Genomic DNA, 20284 nt, shown 5'->3' on the forward strand with positions numbered 1-20284 from the left:
GAGGACTGATGGAAGAGAAGAACTAGGATTATACAGTTTTCATTATGCTGCAAGGTTTGGGTATTTTCTCTCCGAGAAGCCCAAGACTTGAATTACCAGAGAGAGTGTGGGAAGAGGTTTCTTTTTATTTTTGGCTGCCAGGAAAACTCGTATCTCCAGAAGGTGGAAGGGTCTTTTTTGAAACGTCACCTTTACACATCCCAGAAAAGCGAACGCAGTTCACTCCTCTGGGAAGGGAGGGTTTACTCAGCTGGACATTTACCTAAATCTGTGGTGTGCAGATGTTCACAGAGACTTATGGCATTGACAGGATGCCTAGTCTAATAGGTACATATGGTGTATATATGTAAGAGGTGTATATATGTAAGAGGTGTATATCCTGGGCTATCTTATCCTGCTGAAATTTCCTTTCTGATAGACACCACTGCCATGCTCCCCTGTCTTGCTGTGATTTCTGAGCACGAGTGGTGCTGTGAGGGAACACAAGGCTTGAAACAGAAATACTTCCACAGATGTGACTGGCAGTAGCCTCGTAAAAATACAGGACTAGCGCTCACCTGTGCTGCTGGATCATGGTTGGGTTACTCAGGCATGCCCTGGATTAAAACTGAAGGTTGCTGGGCTATTCTTTGATGCTGGAGGAGGGGAGGGGGTGGGTTGTTTGTTTTGAAGCCTTTTTTTTTTTTCCCCCACAGGACATGAGCAATAATTCAAAGGTCCAGACAATGAAATCCACACACCAAATGGTACCTAGCAGTCCAAAGCAAGTCAGAGCACTACTCACTTCCACTCGGCCATTGCATCATGTCTAAGGGCAATTAATCAGCAGGAAAATTCTGCTGTGGGTGCCTTTATTTCTGCTTTTTGCATGTTGAGGTCTTAATGCACAAGAGATCAAAAATGGTTGTTGAAACTGGAATAAAAGAGAAGCTCCTATCTTCCTCTCCAACTAGTGGTTCTCCATTTTCCCTGCTTTTCCAGACATAGGAGAACTGGGGTTTTCTGCCATCCTGATGGATCCACTGCTGGTTCCAGAGCCCAGTCAGGGAATCCTGTGATTCATCAGTGAGCACCTGACCTCTTCAAAGTGCCATGAGTCATTCAATTATTAATAGCTTAATTTCCTCAAGGCACAGAGAAGTCCCATATCACTACAGGAGGAAAGTTTGGGGACAGAGTGGGTGCATTGCCTTTGGCCCTGCTGGATGTGGAAAGCATTGGGAAAAGCTCAGTGCTGTTCCATGCTGGGGTCCCCTGCTTTGGCAGGCTAGGAAAGCCTGACTTCTCTGAGGAACCAATGTTACCCTCAGGTAGTTTCTCCAGGCTTTATTGGTAGAACCGGCAGGTTTTCATCATGGGAAAAAAAGTGGAGAAACAAGAGACTTACTTCTGCCTGTCTGCTGGTCTTTTGCAAAGGAAAGAAGGGGAGACCAAGCACTGACCTTCCTCCAACAACTTTTCATAATCACATACGTGGGACACCTTCATACCACAGACACAGGCACCACCTCCCTGTGGACACCAGGAGAACCTGCTCTGGTGGACCTGAAAGTAATAGGTGTGGAAATGGCCCCATCTATTGGCCACAAAACTGATCTAGAGCACATTGACCTTCAAAGCTTGCTAAAACCATGCAAAACTGATCATCTGCTACCAGATAAGGGCCCTCAGTCTCCTGCTTCTCCCATGATCTATGTGGGCTTCTCCAAATATGTGCCCATCATCTGCTGGAATGAGCAGATGTACATCTCCAGTGGCTGCCACTTAGCTGCAAGTGTAGAGATAAAAAATGATTAACCTAAAATAGTCCTTGTCCTTGCCAAGCAGAATACACTTGTTTCAGGTGCTTTTTCGTCTCAGTTAAAAAGCAAGGCTTTGAGATGAGGGAGTGAAACAGTACAGGAATTAAAATATATGGCATTTTAATATGTTCACAAGCAAGGAATCCACTCTGCAAGTTCTGCATTTGTTATGTAGGAAATTATATGAATCTCCAGGACTTGGGCTTTGGCCAGGTGGAGATAAACCTGCCCTTTTATTCCTGATAAGCCAACAACCCGCAGGATCCCCGACCGAGTGTCTTGGGGAAGGGCTTTAACCCAAGCTGAGGAGCTTGAGCTGCTGGGACGGGAGGGGATGCACCTGTTCCCACATGCAGCTCCATGGAGAACCAGTGCCATCTTCTGGCAAATGAGACCTTTCCCAACCTAGCACCAGCAGGCAGGCAGCTCACGGCCTGGGGATCACTGGCTGGCCAATGTGTAACACCAGATTTTGGGGTCACTTTGGGCAAGGAGGTCTCCAGAAGAAGAATCAACATTGTTTGTATTACCACGACACTTAGCCTTGTATTACAGCTGCACTTTTCTAGCCTGCGTGCAGATGTAGAATAAAAGCTTGTCTCCGACTGGAAGAGCTGGAAAGCCACCTCTTTTCCTTGTCCATTCAGTATTATGTGATTATGGAATGTTGAGCTAGCTCAGTTTTGGGCTTCTTAAAGGCAGTGAGACAGTGAGCGATAACACAGACTCGCTTCAACTTTCACCATGAACTAGTTGTAATTTCAGTCCCATTTTGCTAATCCACTGAGAGTGAGGCTGAACTTTTGGGTCGGAGATGTGTCTTGGGACCATCCTGAAATAATTCATCTCATGGGAATCTGAGGATGAATGTCTGGGAAACAGACCCCCTTAAATCACCATCCATCCTAGACGTGCGTCCCTTTTACACTGCAGAAGACGCCACTGCCAATGACTTTAGTTACTTTAACGTTCTGCTAAGTGAAACTATTGGATGCACCTTTGTGGCTCAGCTGCAGCCTGAGCTGAGGGGACAACCATAGCAGCTGAAAAAGCAATAGGTGCAATAAACCCCCCAAATCACCCTCCTTATGAATAGGACAGGATTTGCTTAGGAATATCAGCAGCTAGTTGAAGTCCCCAGAGATGGTAGCTATTAAGGACACGTCAGTGAAGCACATGTTCCCACATGCTAAAGAAATGGCAAACCAATAGACAAAGAAACAGTGTCTCCAGGCACAACCCTAAATAAGCCTCACGTCTACCTACATATAAGCTTATAGGTCTTTGAGGCTGACTGGTCATCTCCTTTCCCACGTCCCCTTGCAATTGCCTCTCAGAAAGCCAGTTTTCCAGGAGCTGTGAGCTGTTCCACGGTCACTAGAGGGCAGTGACTGTTTACATTTGGCAACTATGGGTGAGGACTATCTAAGGGTGAGATGAAATCAGTGTCACTTGGAACAAAGATTCTCAGGGAGGACATTTTGGTGGGCTGTAGGGACGGATGCTGACTGGTAGCCCACCCACTGAAACAGAGAAGCTCCATCTTCAGCGGCTAGGAGCATTTTTGGATCAATGTATCACAGCAAGTCAGAGCTGGGGGCTCTGCACGCTTTCCCCACCTCTGGCTATGGGTACCACCAGTAGCAGCAACAGCTACAGACTGCTGCCCACTTAGTCCTGTAGTGTGGATGGACTTAGTGGTGCATCAGCTCAGGACACAGGGATCCTGCCTGACATTTAGATCTGTAGCTCCGGGGGCTCTGACAGCAGATGAAATGGAGTAGTCTGAGCTCATTCAGCTTCTGCAGCACATGGGGCTCAACCACATCCCTGAACAATCTTGGTTCCCTGGGACATGTGGGTTCACATTCCCTTCACACAAGCCTGACTTCTTGGCTGGCCTTTCGCCAGTGCAGGAATTGCATGCAAAGCCACGGAGGGCAGCATGGCTGGTGCTGCCCAAAACCTGTGGGAAGCCCCAGATCATTGTCTTACACTAACAGCAAGGAGGTAGCAGAGTATTTTGCCAGTGACCCCTTTTTCCCTCTGTAAATCCCACATTTGCCGTCACATTCAGGACATGCTTATGCCTAACAGTTTGGGAAACACTGACTAAAAGTTTGCAGTGTTATTCTGGACACTGTGTGTGAGATTCTCCTACACTTCTGAAGCCTTCTGAAGTAAGGGCAAATTTTGCCATATGTTGTTCAGCAGCAGAATTCACTGCTGCAAGATATTGAGGTAAGACAACTGCCAGTCATTTATTTCAATAGTAAAATAGATTACATATTTATACTGGTTACAAAAGCATAGGAGATATAACAGCAAATGGGGGAAAAAAGGTTAACATTGTGACAAGGTGAGAAGCATTCTCATCCCAGGGCAGAAAGCAACCCATTACTGCTGTGTGTGAGCAGTCTCCCACAAGATCATTCCAAAGGAGAGCCCTTAATTGGGCACAGTCTGTAGATGGCTATTAAGTGAGGTAGACAACTAATCTGATCAGTTATGGTTGGCCAAATGGTTGCATTCTCACCATGTGTATTTATCTCCTGAGGTAGAAAAGCCTCAGGTAATATAGAGAAACCTTTGAGAGTCTGGGCCTCAGGACATGGAGGAACCTATCTCTCCTTGGTTAACCACTACTCTGGCACCTTTGAAGACCCAGGTCTGAGACACTGAAGGCACATCTGAACACGATACTTTGCTTTTGTGTTTGAAAACAGAGCATCGGTGAGCCTGGGCATGTTGTCTCCCTGAGTTTGTCCTCGGCTTGGTGTCTGGCATAGGTCTTTACAGCTCTACAAGGGTTGGGTTTCCTCTGCGACCTCAGGTGAGCATCCCAGTGTCTCTGACAGTGCAAGGAGCTGGGAGAACAGAAGATGTTGTCCACTGTGTTATCTGAAGCACCCTGGGGGATGGAGAGGAGGTGGGGGAAGGAAGGGGTCTGCTCCCCATGTGAGGGCATTGCCCTCTCCTCTGCCAGGGCAGCACACGAGCGCTGCAAGCCCATGGTGGTGGCCAACTGGGGAAGGAAAGGAATATCTATAAACCAGGCTTTTTTTGACAGTTATGGAACATATATCCCATTCTCTAATTTTTCTCAAAAACCATGCAACAGAGTTTTTAAAAATCATCAGAATCCAAGTAGTTATTGCAAAAAACACCCCTATCTGTCCCACAGGGTAAGGCTGTCATAGTGGCTGGACTGTAAGGGCCTACCCTAATAACAATAAGAACATTTGGGGTTTTTTCACAAGATACGTCTCAAGGTGATTTTCAAGATGGTGGCGCGTTTTCCTGCCCAGGTCTGACCAAGGAATATAATTCTTAAAAAAAAAGGGATCGGCTGATTTGGTTTTGTTAATTTTCTAACCGAGTAAAGGGTTGAGATGGCTGAAGGAATTGATTTAGTCACATTTTTTGGGGTGGCCAGATCCACAAGCTTTAAATAGGATCTGAGACCAGACCTCACTGGGGCTACGTGCCAGATGGGCACAGGACAGCAGGTGCTCATCTGGGATGGGGATTTTGAATTTTGGACATAATATCTATTAACATTCTACAGTTATCCCGTGTAGTGAGTGAATACTCATGTACCGGTATGGTGAATGTGGGGGGAAGAAAGAGAAATCTATTTGCAAGCTCACCTCCATTTAATCTGTATCAGTGGTCAAGTGCCATCACTTCGGGAATCACAAAGGAGTATCACAGATGCTGGAAACCAGATCCAATGCAAGCCAGGGTTGAACATCCTCAAGGGACATCTAGCAAGGCCCAAAACAGAGACTCCAAGCCATGCTGGAGGTGTAATTACAACACTTCTCCAAAACATAATCTGGAATTTTTTGATTTATTAGAGCATAAAACTCCTTTTTTATTTCTTCTGGGTTTTTTTTATTATCATTATTTTTATTTGAATCCTGCTAAATGCCTGTTCTGTCTTGTGGCAATGAGTTCCTCAGTTTAATCATTAGTTATATATATAAAAGCGGCTGCTTTTACTGGTTTTAATTTTGTTGCTTTTAATTCCATTGGGCTGGTATCATGAGTCAGAACAAATTATAATTTCTTGACTGATTTCTATCCTGTTCATTATGTTGTACATCTCTTACTCACTGCCTCTCGGCAATGAAACCCTGATATTTTTAATCTGTTTCTCTTCTTCTCTCTCTTTCTCTTCTCTTTTTTTTATGTCTGTTTGGACAGAGGGTGACTGCAGATGAATACGGTTTTCATGTTTAGCCAATCTTATAAGGTACTCCCAGCATTACTTCCACTTTTATTCCTAGATACATTCTGACTCCGTTTCTGGTTTTATTTAGATCATTCCTGCACAGGGAGCTGTCCATTGAGGACAACAGGTTTTTTTCAGAGCGGTTGCGGTCCATGGAGGAGCCCTACACGGTGACCTCCAATCTAAGTTCTTTCAAAGGCAAAATCACCTGCTACCTGCACTGGATGGCATCAGCCAGCCTCGCTTGCCTGACGCTAATCCAGTGCCGGTTAGCCTAAATCGTCACTGGATTTTTTACCACTTTGTTGCCACGTCCATAGGCTATTTTTTAGCCACTGTGTTTGACTTGGACGGTTCCTCTTCCTCTACCTCCTTTAACAAGAACTGACATTTTCCCTCCTGTCCCACATGCTTTTACCTCTCTTTTTCCCTGTTCTTCCCATGTTGTCATCTTTCCATCTCCCTCAGCAGAGTTCAGTGTTTTCTTTCTGGTTTTGCTGGGTTTTTCCTTCTGGGCAGCTGCTGGTTTCTCCATGAGCCGCGCTCCCCCTGGACCCTGAGAAATCTATCCCATATTTCATGGTTCATGCTGTTGCAGTAATCCTCAGTCTAAAGGAGATGACAGGCCACTGCTTTACATCCAAGATGATGCAGAAGGCTTGAAAATGCCTGAGGAACCTTTTTTACCCTTTGTTGGCTGTGGTCCGTGGTCCCAGGGAGGAGGTGTGGTGTTCAATCTGTTTAGGCACGCCATAAGTGATTAACTGCAGGGACTGAGCAGTGATGGCCCTGCTTCAGCATGTTGTCCATGATGGACAACAGCATTGAGAAGGGTTATCAGGCAAATCCTAGAAGGCTGAGTTTAAAGTAGGTTCAAATGACGTGCTGTGGTGTTTGATGGTACAAAGCTCATGAGAATATATTTCCTCCAACCGTCCAAGGCAACGCTACATTTCTCATGCCACACAGGTCCAAGAGACCTCTCATTTCCTGAAAACACTATACTGGAATAGGAGAAAGGTTTTAACCTGCCCTTGTCACCTACCTTTCCCTTGAAAAACCACCGATGCCCTTTCTTCGGCTGTAACCTTACACTTAGCTTTGAACAAGGTCATTGGGGCCTTTGCTTTAGGGCATTTAGGGCATTTTCCAACTGCTTAACTGAGATCAAAACTTCCTTGTGTCGATCCTCTTAAAGCTCATTGCGTCCTATATCCACGGAATGTCCAGAGTTTGCCATGTTCAAACTCATGCAGGAAGCATCAGGCAGACTTTGGATGGGGGCAGGAATGGCAAAAAGGCATTTTGGGCAAGGTGGCTTTTTGTCCTGTCCCTCCATCAGCTCCCCCCACCTTCCCTTAACTGGCTACACTGAGCTGGTGGGGACTTGTTCCAATTGCCCCTTGCTCCCAGTTCTGCAAAAGAGCTTCAAGGAAATGTTAGAATTGCAAAGAAATGGTGGGAGCTGAATGCAAATAGAATTTTCTTCAAAAATAAAAATGTTTCCAAAACTTCGCATTCTTTATGACCGGTCCTGCCGACCCCTTCTGAATATAGCTGTCACTTTCTCCATCTTATGCACTACTTCTCCAAATGCCTGTACCTACAAATTAAGTTACCAAATAACTCAATATTTGATGGTTTGGGTTGTTTTTTTTTTTTCTTCTCAACATCCCAACTTCTGGGGTCATGTTATTTTGTGCAAATACACAACAAGTTTCATGGTGTGCAAAATATTTCAGAAACCACCTTCCTCACCTATTTTAAAAGTTCAGAAACTAGAAAGAAAGCCATGAATCCAAATATATTTGATTCCTTAAAACCTTACAGTTTCTGAGAAGAGGAAACAGAGGCAGAAAGAGCTGACTCTTGATGTCTGGAGTGCCAACGGTTTACTGCTTGATGTCTTCTGAATTTACAGGTTCAGACTTGTGCAGCTTTAGCTCCGAGGAGTCCACTGAGGGAGCGGGAAGGTGAGGAGAGGATGAGGAAGCATCTCAAGAGAGGACTCAGCAGCCATTAACTATATGCAGGGCTTTCCAGCAGGTGGCTGAAGATGTCACTCCTCTCCAGTGCAGGCAGTATTGCCACCATGGCCCAGGGATGGCAGCAGAGCAATCCCTTTTCTGGGAAATGCAGGGTTGGGAAATGATGGGCTAAATCCTTCCAGAAGAGTCAGGACTTTTGAACTGACCCAAATATCCCCAATATTTTGCAGTTCCCACTACCACAGGGACATGGTCACAAGGTACCTCTTCCCCTCTGGTCCACCAGTCGCTGGGACCCCTGCCTGGAGCCAGTAAATCAGGACCATGAGGGACCAATGGGAGCTCAGCAGCTGCCTAAAAAAAAACAAATAATCTGTGTAGTGGTCCCTACTTCAGGCTCCAGGGTTTAACACTTGCCTTAGTAGATAAAGGCATTTTCCAGCCACTGGACCCGCTCATCCCTGGTGTGACACCAGCAGGGCCAATGGCATAGGGGTGACCTGTGCTCTGTGAAGACCTAAGCACTTTTTCTACCTCACATGGCTGCAGAGAAAGAGTATAACCCCTTTTTCTTGGGGAAAAAGAAAAAAAGAAATAAATTGCACAGCTGCCAGTGGGGCCAAGCCCTGCAGATTTTATTCCCTTCTTACTCCACAGAGCCAATGGGATTTCTGGGTAGGACTGAAGCCAAGTAGGGCTGTTAGGAGGCAAAGTTCTTCAAGCCCTGTGATTTCCTTGCCATTCCCATGAATAAACCAACTCCAGCAGAGCCCAGCTCTGCTCTCTTGCTGAATCCAGCCAAATACAACCCACATTAAGGGAGTTGCTCTACATTCATATTGAAAAGCGAGTGCTTGCCAACCTTACGTGCCTTAAACTTCTCATTTTAAACTCCTGAGCACTGGCCTGGGGAAAGGATTGTGTTGAGGAATATGTTCATACAGTGCCTGGCACTGGGGGGTTCTGGCTCGCAACTGGGGTTTGTAAGCAGCTCCTGCAAGACTTGTAAAGCGCTGTAATGCATTTGAAGTCTGGTTTCCTTGGGAAACTTGGTTTAGCTGATTATGTTGTGTGTCTCTATCCGCTCGTTTCCTCCCCTCCAACTTCTGAACCCCTCGGCCAATCCCAGCCCAATTTGGCAGAAAGATAAAAGTTTCAGAGAGATTAAGTTGTATGAAAATAAGTGTATAGGTAGGGAAGAAAGACCTTATTACTGCGTTTCCCTCCTTTCCCCCTGGGAGAAAAGGGCTGCAATGTGAGCTCAACATTTATTAAGCACCAGAGAGCCCACATAGGAAGGGGGAAGGGGGACAGGGGACACGGAGCATCATTAGCATCATTTTCCACCGAACTACTTGCTGCTTAAGCCACTTTGCTTCATGCCCAGGGCTTGGAAACATCCTTTTAAAGCAGCGTGAAGAATTGGAGGATCTGGACTTAATTTTTGTCCTGCAGACCAGAGTGATGCAGGCCCTGCTTTCGCTCCCACACATCACCATGATCCAAATCCCTTGGCAAAAATCCCTCCCTAGGGTGTCCATTGGGTCTGTACAGCACCCAACGCATATCACCCCGTCTGGGAGCACAGCCCTTCCTCAAAGCATCCCATGGACTTTGCAGACCCACGCACCGATCTCCGATCTTCACCAGTGCTTACATCAGGGCAAAACGGGTGCAAAGAACCTGACTTGTGGCGTTTTGCCCCATTTTGACACGTGGCCTGGGATGCTGGGCAAGAAACCATCTGCAGGTGTCACTCCTGCACGTGAAGTAAATGCACCAGAAGAACGTCCAGGACAGGTGGCCACCCGGCAACTACATTAAGACATCATAACTTTGACTAATTTGTAAACAGGCTGAAAGAACATCCACCCTCCCTGGAAGGGGGAGAAGTGTCTCTTTCAGCCCTGGGGATATGACCTCTTGTCCTCTCTGTTTATAAGAGGGAGGGGAAGGGGGGGGAAAAAAAAGAAGAAAGAAAAAAAAAAGGAGGGAGAAAGGGAGAGAAAGTCAGACTTGTTGCCGTGTTAAAACCTCCCCCCCACCATCAGCTTTTGTGATGAAAATGGTAAGGGACACTCTCCAGTGCCTGTTTTTCTCTCTTTGTCATTCAGGCTTTGCAAGGGAGAGCTCCTTTCTGTTTATTTATCAACTTGGATCCCTTGTCAACACCTCGCTTGCCTGAGGTTTTAGCACCTTGGTGGGGTTTGGGGCTTTTTGTGTTTCTTTTTTTTAACTCTCTCAGCCAAATCTGTCTGTTCTTTTTCCTTCCCTGAGTGCAGGCTGATCTCTTCTTCCCACTGCTTTTGCAAGAATGCATCTTCTCTCGGCATGAGAGTCTCCTACAGCAAAACACCCAACAATCCCCCATCCAACCCTGTCCTGCCCTTGCCAAGGAGAGTGATTTGGTGTGTATGAGAGATATGGTTGCTTATTTAATTATTTTCCACCACATGGCAAAGCCCTGGCCCAGCTCATCAGCCCTGCTATGTTGCCCTCTCGCACACTGCGGAGGGCTGGTACCCAGCCTAATGCATCATGATATCTTTGCCGTCATGCTATTTCATATTAAGCCGTTTTAAAATAAACCCAATGCTAAACAACCAGATAATCTAAAAATCTTGATGTTCTGCACTTTTAAAAAACATTAAAAAAGGGTTTGGAGACCTCAGCCAGGGCACTGTTTTGATACCAGACAGTAACAGGAGTGCCAGTCTAGCAGATGTTCCTATGCTTTCAAATCGTACCCTATGTTCCCAATTACTAGTTTTAATGTACCTTAATTAGCCTTGCTGTGTGGCTGAAGAGAAGACACTCCAGTCTGGGCAGCTCTTCAGTCCAGTACTTGTCAGCAGCATAGAGTAATCCCTCTTTGCAATGCATACCGATTTGCAAGCACAAGGCTGAACCTCAACATTCATCTCAAGCGATAGCATCACTTGGGTTTCAAAGGGGGGTGTTACGAGTGAAATCACAAAGGGATAAAATTCTGGTTTCGATTTTAATTTCTTTTTCTTTTGTTTGCACCTGCAGCCCTGCAGCAGGAGTGTGGCTAGCCCTTTGAAAAGGTGTTATTTGAATTGTATCTTAGAATGGGATTAGAAAATTTCATCATCAGTGCACCAATCATTTCATAAATAACTGTTATTGATCTTTCTGTCTTGCAAACACTTGGATTTCCTTTTTTTTTTTTCTTAATCCAGTATATATCCCCTCCAAAAATATCACTTCTATAAAGACGGATTGGATGGAGCAGAGCAATGAAACTACAATTTTAAAGCCAGTCTTTATTCTGAGGGTGAATTTGGAGGGAATCTTCCCCCAAAGCCCTGTTCTGCTCCTGTGGTTTTCCTCTGAGACCAGCAATATTGCATTTGTAGCATTGTTCATTACAGTACTATTAATATTGAGAACCACCTTGCTTGACTTTAGCTTTGTAGACCTGGGCGCATAGGTGAAGGTAGCTGCCTAGGCAGCAGTTGACTAAAGGGGGGGGCAGAAAACAATGATTCCCAAAGGACATGCCATTCCACCCATCGAAGGCACTTCAATTCCAAGGCCACAAGTTCCCGTTGGATGTGTACTGTTAACAAGTGTCATCCTCCTTTTAGATGCTGAGACTTGGCGAAATGGACGTCTCCAGAAAGGGATGCAGGATTTTCCCCCAGGAGCCAAAATACCAGAGCCTAAGATGTTCATCTCAAAGAAAGCAGGTGATTATTATTACTCTCTTGGAAAGATTTAATTTTCCACAGTTATAAGCATCTAAGCCTGCATTGTCCTACGAACGGTTATCTGTATACATAATAGAAGGTTTGGGCCCCTGGAGATTTTCAGCTTCCACTGCTGATTAATAGGTTTTTAATGTGAATCTGGCCTAGAGAAATTCCACATAAGCAAACACACATCACACACGCAGGGCTCAGGTTATGTATACATTTATTGAATTAGAGTCCTTAGGGGAAAACTTACACTGATCAGATTCTTCAGTTCCTATTTCGGGTTATTTCCTCTGTGAATGTGGAGTTCTCAATGTGCCAGAAAAGCAGGACTGTTCTTTATGTGCTCAGGGAATTAGGTTTGCCTTTACGTGGTCAGTTTGCCTTCAAAGTAAATTGTTTTTCCCCAGACCTCATCCCATGAGGAAGATCCTGACTTACCCTTCACAGCAGTCATTTGTCAGAGGACAATCTCCACCAAGTGACTTTGCAACAACCAGGCAACTGCTGGTGGAGACCACCTGGAAAAGTCTTCCTCACCATCAGCAAATGCACCTACTGAGCAGAGCACTGATTCCTCTTGCCAAAACCCTGAGGGGCTGTGAAAGGCTCTGGAGAAGATGGCTGAAGGTGAAAACTCAGTGGGTTTAGGATGAAGACACAATGAAAGGAAATGTTTATCTGAACACAGACATGGTTCTGACTTCTCGGCGGCTGCTGCTGTCTAATAAAGCTTCGTACACATGTTCTGTTGTTATTAGGGGAGATTTGGGTGAAGCCCATGCTATTTCTAATTGCCACCATGACTTGCAGAAGATGTTTTGCCTGCCTGTGTTCCTACTCTTCACCAGGGCAGAAGGCCAGGGCCGGGGGTGCTGGTGTCCCCAGCCTAGCCTGTGCTGTTGAGTGGGCAGGTGACAAGGAAATCGCTGCATGGTGGCACCATCCCAGGGCACTGATCCCTCCTGAGCATGTATCGAGGAGGCAAGGGAAGAGGTAGCACCCACAATTCATCCTCCCACCTTCCAAGGCAAGACCCTACCATCCTTTTGCCCACCAGGCCTCCCTGATATCCCACCAGAGACACAGAGACAAGCCCCTTCCCCACCTTGGGTTCTGCCAACTTTTCTGCAGTGGGGAAAGAACACCAGAGCCCTGGTGCTGCAGATCCCTGTGCACTGGATGCATTTTTGGTCCATGCTTTTTTGTCTCCAGGTTTGTTCTCCTCCTGTACCACTAGGTGGGCCAAAGCTACACCAGTGAGAGTCCTACCTTTCCTGCAGGAGACAGGCAAGGCAGGTGCCTGCCTGGTCCCTGCAGGCCAGTGGACAGGCAACCGAGGGAACCGAGGAACCGAAGATGGAGGGAAGGAACAGGGAGAGATGGCAGAGACCCCCAGGTTTCACCTTCAGCCTTGCTGTCATTCAATCCGTGGCAGGAGAGATGGTCCTGAAAAAGTGACCTTCTCAGGGAGAGCCCAGCCCAGCTGGGACTTGACATACACCAGTGAAGTCTCTTGCACAGTCACACCACAGACTGGTGGCAAAGGCAAGAGCAGAACCTCTACCACCACTTCAAGTTCTGGCCTCTCCACCTTTGTAAAGGTGCTCATTGATGGCCAGGACATGATCTTCAGAGCCTGGCATGGAAGAAACAGATTCAGCACCAGTGCCTGCATTAATAACTGGAGGCACACACAATATGAGAGAGGAACCCTCCTCAAAATAACATTTTTTCACCCAAGATGAAGTGACAGAAGATCCTGTATATGAGAGTCCAAAGGAAAGGTTCATCACTTGTGACAGATCTACTCTACCCTGCAAAAGGTCTGTGACATTGCAGTGCAGCTCTTCGGGTGCTTTGCCTCCATTAAACTGAAAGCCAGGCCATGTATCTAATCCTTCCTATCCTCCTGGGGACGCATCAGTACCGGATCTTAAGCTTTCAGCCATCCCTCATCTCTCTTGCAAGCACTGTGCTCAGAGGACAGCACTGCCTTTACCATTATGTAAAAATGCTTTCATGGGAGTCCAGGAGCAGCCAACATCCGTGTCTGCCATTGGCCTAGAATGAGCAAGGCAGATTGCAGCCGTAGTCATAGCAGTTGTAGGTAGCATCAAATGTATGCTGACATCGTGCAGCCTAAAGAGCTGAGAAACCCGCCGCAAATGTGCTCCTGATCTGTTCATTGCTATTGGTGCCTCTTTAGAGCCCAGAGAAGAGGTAAGGCCCTGTGGGCATCTCACCTAACTTCAGCCATCTGAAGATTAGACACCAAGTCTAAACTAGATCCCAAACAGAAAGAAATCCAACTCCAGAAGCAATTCACCCCACCTACCACAGACTAGTAGCTACAGAGGGCTGAGTTGCTCAGGTCTTCACTGCGTCGTTGACCACGGAGGCAGCCACCGTTATGTGAGTAGGATTTGGACAGCAAGGTGAAATCATGCTATTAGTATATTTGGCATGTTTCTAGAAACACTCTCAATCACTAACACTGACTGACCTCCACTTCTGGACAACAGTGTCCTTTCTTTGGGAAAACCAGCTGGTCACAGGGACACCTGTCCTGAAGAGGGGACGTGAATCTACTAGCAAAATCCATCTTTTCACCAGTTCTGCCACTGAATCACATCACGAGCCAGCCATTACACATCTTCGACCTCATTCTCCTCATCTAATGAGATCAGTATTAACCTACCTTGTCGCTATTTGCACTGCTGTGACTCCTGGTCAAGATGTATGGATGACATGGATGACACGGATCTCAGTCTTCAGGGACCTTAAAAGGCACAGAGACAAAATGAAAGAGAGAAGCAGCATGACGTGCCACAAGTCAAGAGGCCTGTGGCAAAGCCAGGCCTCCAGGAACCCAGCGGCCAGGCAGCTAGGATCCCAGCATCCTAGATTTCCAACCATCAGTGGAGGGAGGAGGTTTAGGGCTCACAGCATGTCTTGATATCTGGGTCTCCAGATATCTGTAACAACTCCTACATGCTATTTGGGTTCCTCACCAGGGCTGCCTTTAGGGAAGGTGGGTTATAAAGCTGCCTGGTGTGGATTTAGTGGTGCTCCCATTGTCACAACGTGCTGCAGTGTGGGCTTCTTGCCATGGAAGGACAAATAAGCTGTGGCTTTCTCACGCTGCTGTGGTGGCTATGCCCAACTATGGAGACCACTGCATCTGGAGAGTGATGTGTGGGGCAGACTGTGAGTAAACTGCAAATGAAGAAGATTAACCATCTTCCAGCAAGAGCTACTTCCGGTTGAAATTTGCAAAAGCAGGTAACGAATGAGATTTTACTAGTGGGAATTCAAATATTAAAGAGAGAAGGGGCAGAATGCACTTCTGTCCTCCACCAAAAATAAGCAAAACCTTCTGCCCTGTGAGGAGCCTTCCCTGGCTCCGTGTTTGCTCTCATTGAGGATGACCTTCCCATCCAGGAGCCATAACGAATCTTCTCCATGTAGGGTAGACGGGGGAAGGAGAGCAAGAGAAGTGACACAAAGAGTATTTGAGAAGTGTGACGGACTGCGCTGCACCAGTCTGAGCGCCTTCCTGTCTGCCTGGATCCCTCCAAACCTCCTCTCCTTGCCCCTGATCTCTTTACATAGACGCCTCTGGGGTGGAAGCACCCTGGACGTGCCTTTTTTTGAACAAGGGCGACTGCAGCTGTTCCCTCTTGTGACTAACTGCACCGTGAAGCAGTCATGTTTCTAAATCCAGCTCTATTTGCACACTCAAGTGGGCCCTGAAGATGCCAGCTGGGCCATCCCCATGAGTAAGCAAGATAGGACCAGCTTGCCTTCATATAAAGCATTCCAACTCCATGACGATGAGGCCTGCTCCATGTCCTCCCACCCCTTTTCCCCATGCCAGCTCGATAACAGAAGCTCCCCACCTCCTTTCACAGCAGGCATTCGGAGCTGAGGAATTGGCCCCACGGCCGCGAGCATGGTCAAGATTTTATTGTCCCATTTGCAAGTTGGGATAATGGACCTTCACCTCCTGGGGAAGTCATGAACCAAAACTGGTGTTTTCTTTGCTGGTGTAAGGATGGGCGCTGTGGTAAATCTGTGCAAGGCAGGTGGCAGCTCCACCAGGACTGAGACTTGGCATCTACCACTGAGGAGTCACAACCCTGCAACCAGAACTCCCCTCAGAACTTCTCCCTGGGCGCTGATGAGCAATGCCAAGAGCAAAGAAGCCAAAGCCATGCTGCCGTCACCGCACCGAGGGCCAGATCCTGCCCATTGTGAAGCGTACGTCTAAATGTGCGTCCAAATATTTGGGAGAGGGATGGAAACCAATGGACCAGCATGGATAAGCTTAGCCAGCTTTTGACATCAGGCCCTAAACCCAACAGTTGGGAGAAAACACTGCAGATTTGGTCAGCCAAATGCCAGGAGTCTCATAACTGTAAAGCCCGTGGCAGTCTTTTTACTGACTCTAATGGACTGCAAAATCTGGCCCTTAAAGGGCTCTGGTTCAAAGGTAACTGTTGATAATAGATAAGTAATCTACAGTAGTGTCCCTAGCGATGGGAGTAGCTATTATACACCTGACTACCTTTTTATCAGTGTAATTAAAAGCAGTTGGCGTCAGAGTAAGTAGCAATGCTGCCTGCTGAAGAAATCAGTATGATCCCGCTTGCGTGTGCGTGCGCGCGTGTGTGTGTGTGTGTGCCTATGACAAAGTGGATTATCTCCATCCTCTCCAAATAGCAGCTGCAAAGCAAAGAGGAAAAGGGAGAGTGGCTGAATTTGTACCTTCAGGTAAAGTTGCCTGGTGCTTCCTGGTGGGAGGGGCAGAGGCTTTGGGGGATGTTTAAATCTCTCCCCAGGAACAAAAGGAGGGGAGATTAGCTCGACCCCTGGAAGGGGTGTGTGTGCTGCCCCTTCCTCCCCCTCCATCGCCGGTTTGCCGGGACCCCGCGCCCAGGCGGGCACTGGTGTCTGTGTGTGTGTGCGCGTGTGTGTGTGTTCCAGTCTGCAGTGTGAGCAATTTCACTTGAAAAGACAGAGAAATCCCCTCCTTTGAAAGTCTCAGCGTTTGGTTCTTTCCAGTAATGCTATAATTGGATGGGATTTTCTCTAATACAGAGGGAAAGTCCTTAAGATGATTTTTCACACACCACCACCCTCCTCCTTTTCCTCATCCTACCTTATGCAATAAAACTCCCTTCTGCCTCTCCAGCCTCTTTGGCTCCTGTGGGGTGGGGAGCTGCTGAAGGAGGTGGTGGGGGTTGGATTTAATACACTCAATATAACTGCAGCATCGACACGGTGGGGATTTGCTGGGAGAGCCGGAGAGAGCATCCGCTCCTCCTCTGGAGGCGAGTGAGAAGCCGCTCAGATCGACTCGAGCTTGGCTACGCGGGGCGATTAGATCTCGGAGCACTTGCCAGAGCTCACATTTGCAATCACTTGTCATCCAACCCTAAAGAAAATAATCAGGGCCCGACCCCTGCCAAATTCCCAATGATTTAAATATCCCCAAATGAACTGCATTTCTAGTATAATTTCACTAGAATGAATATATCTCTCCATCTAGCTAAACACAAACATATCTTTATATATATGCATATAAAGCTCTGTGTGTGTAAATAGAAATAGTCCCTACTAAGGGAAAATATATATGCAATTCTTAATGAGAAAGAAAACACATTTTGATTTGAGCTAATGCAAGGTTGCAAGCTTCCCTCCAACAAAGTCATTAAAAATTGTACCTCTCTTTGTTCCGTGTGAGCCACAGAATTTTTCTGATTCACAGATAAAATAAAATAAAGTCAAACAAGTAAATAAAATCTCACCCAGTTCTCTCTCTCCCCTAAGGAAAAGAAATAAAAAGGCGACAAAAAACAGCAAAAAACTCAATAGGCGGCAACCACAAACCACCCCCCCCCCCCCAAAAAAAATCAAATAAAAGAGAATCGTTGTTGTTATTCCAGGGAGAAAATATCTCCTAGCTCATCCAGTGCCTCCATCCCCTCGTTTTCGCCTCTCCAGCCCCCTTTCAAATGACCCAGGGTAAGGGGAAAGCCTGTCAGCTGGGTGACACTTGCTCACAGATAACAGCAAGCTTTAACCAGAGGAGCAGCAAATCTAAGTGCGTACCCAGTCTCCGGGAGCTACGTCTTTATAATAATACTAATCATGATATTTTTTTTTTTCCTCTTATTTCCACCCCTCCGAAAACCTGCAGACTTTTGGAACCGCGCAACCCGCCCCAACTCACCCCCCACCACCGTCACTGAAAGGAGAGAAATTGTTGCGATATGTAGAGAAAGAAATTAAAAAAGAGATCAATTACTAGTGCCCTGTGGGGTGGATCTGGTGGATGAAGTCGTTTGCAGCAGCTTCTTCGCAAAGTCCGGGGCTGGGACTCCTGCAAATTGTGATAATCTGGATGAGTCTGATTGAGATTTGCGTGGAAGAAGTTGATTTCTTAGCAGATGTCTTCAGTGGAGCCCTTGGATATCTGGCTGGTTGGACTGGTGGGGAAGGGGTGTGCGTGTCTGGGGGGGTGTGCATGTCTGGGTGTGTGCGTGCATGTCTGGGTGTAAATCCTCTTTTTTTTTTTTTTTAAATGAAAAAAGGAGAAAAAAAAACCCCACCAACCCAGCTGAAAGTTTCTAGAAAGTTAGTTCAAATGCATCCCGACCGTCACTGCGAGGAAACGGGGATTTGAGAAGGGAGAATGGCAAGAAGGAGCAAATCGAGAAAATAATAATCTTTAAAAAAAAAAAAAAAATCAACTTGACACTTTTTTTCCTTTTTTTTTTTTTTTTTTTTTTTTTTTTTGCATTTTAGTAGCTTCGACCCAGGGAGTGAAATCCGGGCAGGTTGTTATAGCTACCCAAATCCACAGGGGTCCCCCCTGTCTATTTAAACCCCCTAAATCTTCCTTCCCCTTTTTAAAACTACATTTTATCCCTTGGCTTGTGGGCCAACGTGCCCCCTAATGAGTATTAAAACACTATCTCCTTGCAATTAGCTCATTCCTGACTTCGCGCTCCTGATTGACAGAACAAGCCAAAGCATCAGAATTCTCCCTTTGGCAATAAGTGCTGATTGGGTCCTTTTTAAGAGAGCTACTTCAAACTTTTTTTTTTTTTTTTTTTAATATTTGCCTTCAGTGTCTTGGCTGAGAGAAGAGTTTTTTACCTCTCTGAGATTTTTTTTTTCCTTGAGAGTAGTAGAGGAAGCAAGAGAGGATTTACCTGGTCGGGTTGAGTTCACTTCATTTGACTTTTTTTTTTTAAATTATTGTTATTATTATTATTAAAATAATCATCCTGCCTCAGAAGAAAGGAAGGTTTTTGGCAACTCTGGTTAAAAAAAAAAAAAAAAAGAAAGACAACTTTTCATCAATGGCCTCTTTTGGATATTTCCTGTTTCTTTGTGGGTTGAGTCAGGCTCTGTCAAGTTACCCAATCTGGTGGTAAGTTTTATTCTTCTTTTTTTTTTTTTTCTCTCATTTTCATTTATTTTTCCCCTCCTCTGTTTTCTCTGCAACTCCTGCGCTTAAGATGACTTGAAATTCTCCTTTCGTTGCCACTCAGCTAAAGAGGTGGGATTGTTCCAGCGCCAGCAAGTTCTTAGAACCTGCATTTCACCTCTTTTATTTATGCATTCACTTTGTTTATTTTGACTGGGTTATACCTGATCTCTCCTTCTCCTACTGGAAAAGAGAGAGAGCGAGCGAGAGCGATCGGAAAGTTACTCCTTTTTTTTTTTTAAGTGCTTTGATCCTCTTCTGTGAAGAACAAAAGGCGCTGCCTGAATTAAAGAGATAATGATACAAGTTGACATGAGCATTTCAAGGTGATTTCGAGCTAGTCAGGTGGAAGGAAGGGGGGGAAAGGCTGAAAACATCTTCCCCCCCCCCCCCCCCCCGCTTTAAGGAATATTGAGGGTGGAAGGAAAAAAAAAGGAGGGGGGGGGAAGAAAGGAAAAGAAAAAGAGAGGAAAGAAAGAAAAAGGAGGTGAGAGGAGGGTGAACAACCTGGGCTGGTTCTGGAAGGGCAGAGCAGGGGAGCAGAGTCGGGGCTGGGGAAGATGTGCCCGGCGCTGCCGCCGAGCTGCCCCGCGCAAGATCGGCGGGGCCCTGCGCACCCCCTTCCCCCGGGATAACGCGCTCCGGCAGCCGGGCTGCGGCTCCCTTGGCTTCCGCGCTTTGCACCCTACGCCTTTAAGAGCCTTTTCTCTTTCTCTTCCCCCCCCCCCAAAAAAAAAAAAAAAAAAAAAAAAAGCAAATGGTGCTGGGCAAGGCATGTAACTGCAAGATCTGCGCTAATTACCCCGCGGAGGTAATTGGGCTCCGGGAAGCCCGAGCGCAGGAAGGCTCGCTGGAGAGCGCGTAGGAAGCGCGGAGCAGCGCCGCGTAAGGTTGCGCGGGGCAGGGAGGCGCAGGCAGAAGCGGTGGGGCTCCGCGCTGCGCCGCCGGTTGCGCGGGTGCGGAGCTGGCGGCGGGGGGAACCTCCAGCTCCGCGCCCGCGGAGGGGGAAGATGGGTTGCGCGCTCCGGGAGCCGCTC

The 20284-nt window shown here is 46.7% G+C and overlaps 1 protein-coding gene across 1 annotated transcript in view; it reads left to right on the top strand.

The window, feature by feature from the left end:
• Positions 1–18937: 18937 nt before the first annotated feature.
• Positions 18938–20284, top strand: part of WNT3A (Wnt family member 3A) — an 87424-nt gene continuing 86077 nt past the window's right edge. The window contains exon 1 of the mRNA XM_075086101.1: positions 18938–19190. Within this exon, the coding sequence (XP_074942202.1) occupies positions 19120–19190 (71 nt within the window). The 5' untranslated portion in view covers positions 18938–19119. The remainder of the gene's footprint in view (positions 19191–20284) is intronic.

This window comes from Phalacrocorax aristotelis, chromosome 2 (genome assembly GCF_949628215.1).
Source record: "Phalacrocorax aristotelis chromosome 2, bGulAri2.1, whole genome shotgun sequence".
Taxonomy (NCBI): domain Eukaryota; kingdom Metazoa; phylum Chordata; class Aves; order Suliformes; family Phalacrocoracidae; genus Phalacrocorax; species Phalacrocorax aristotelis.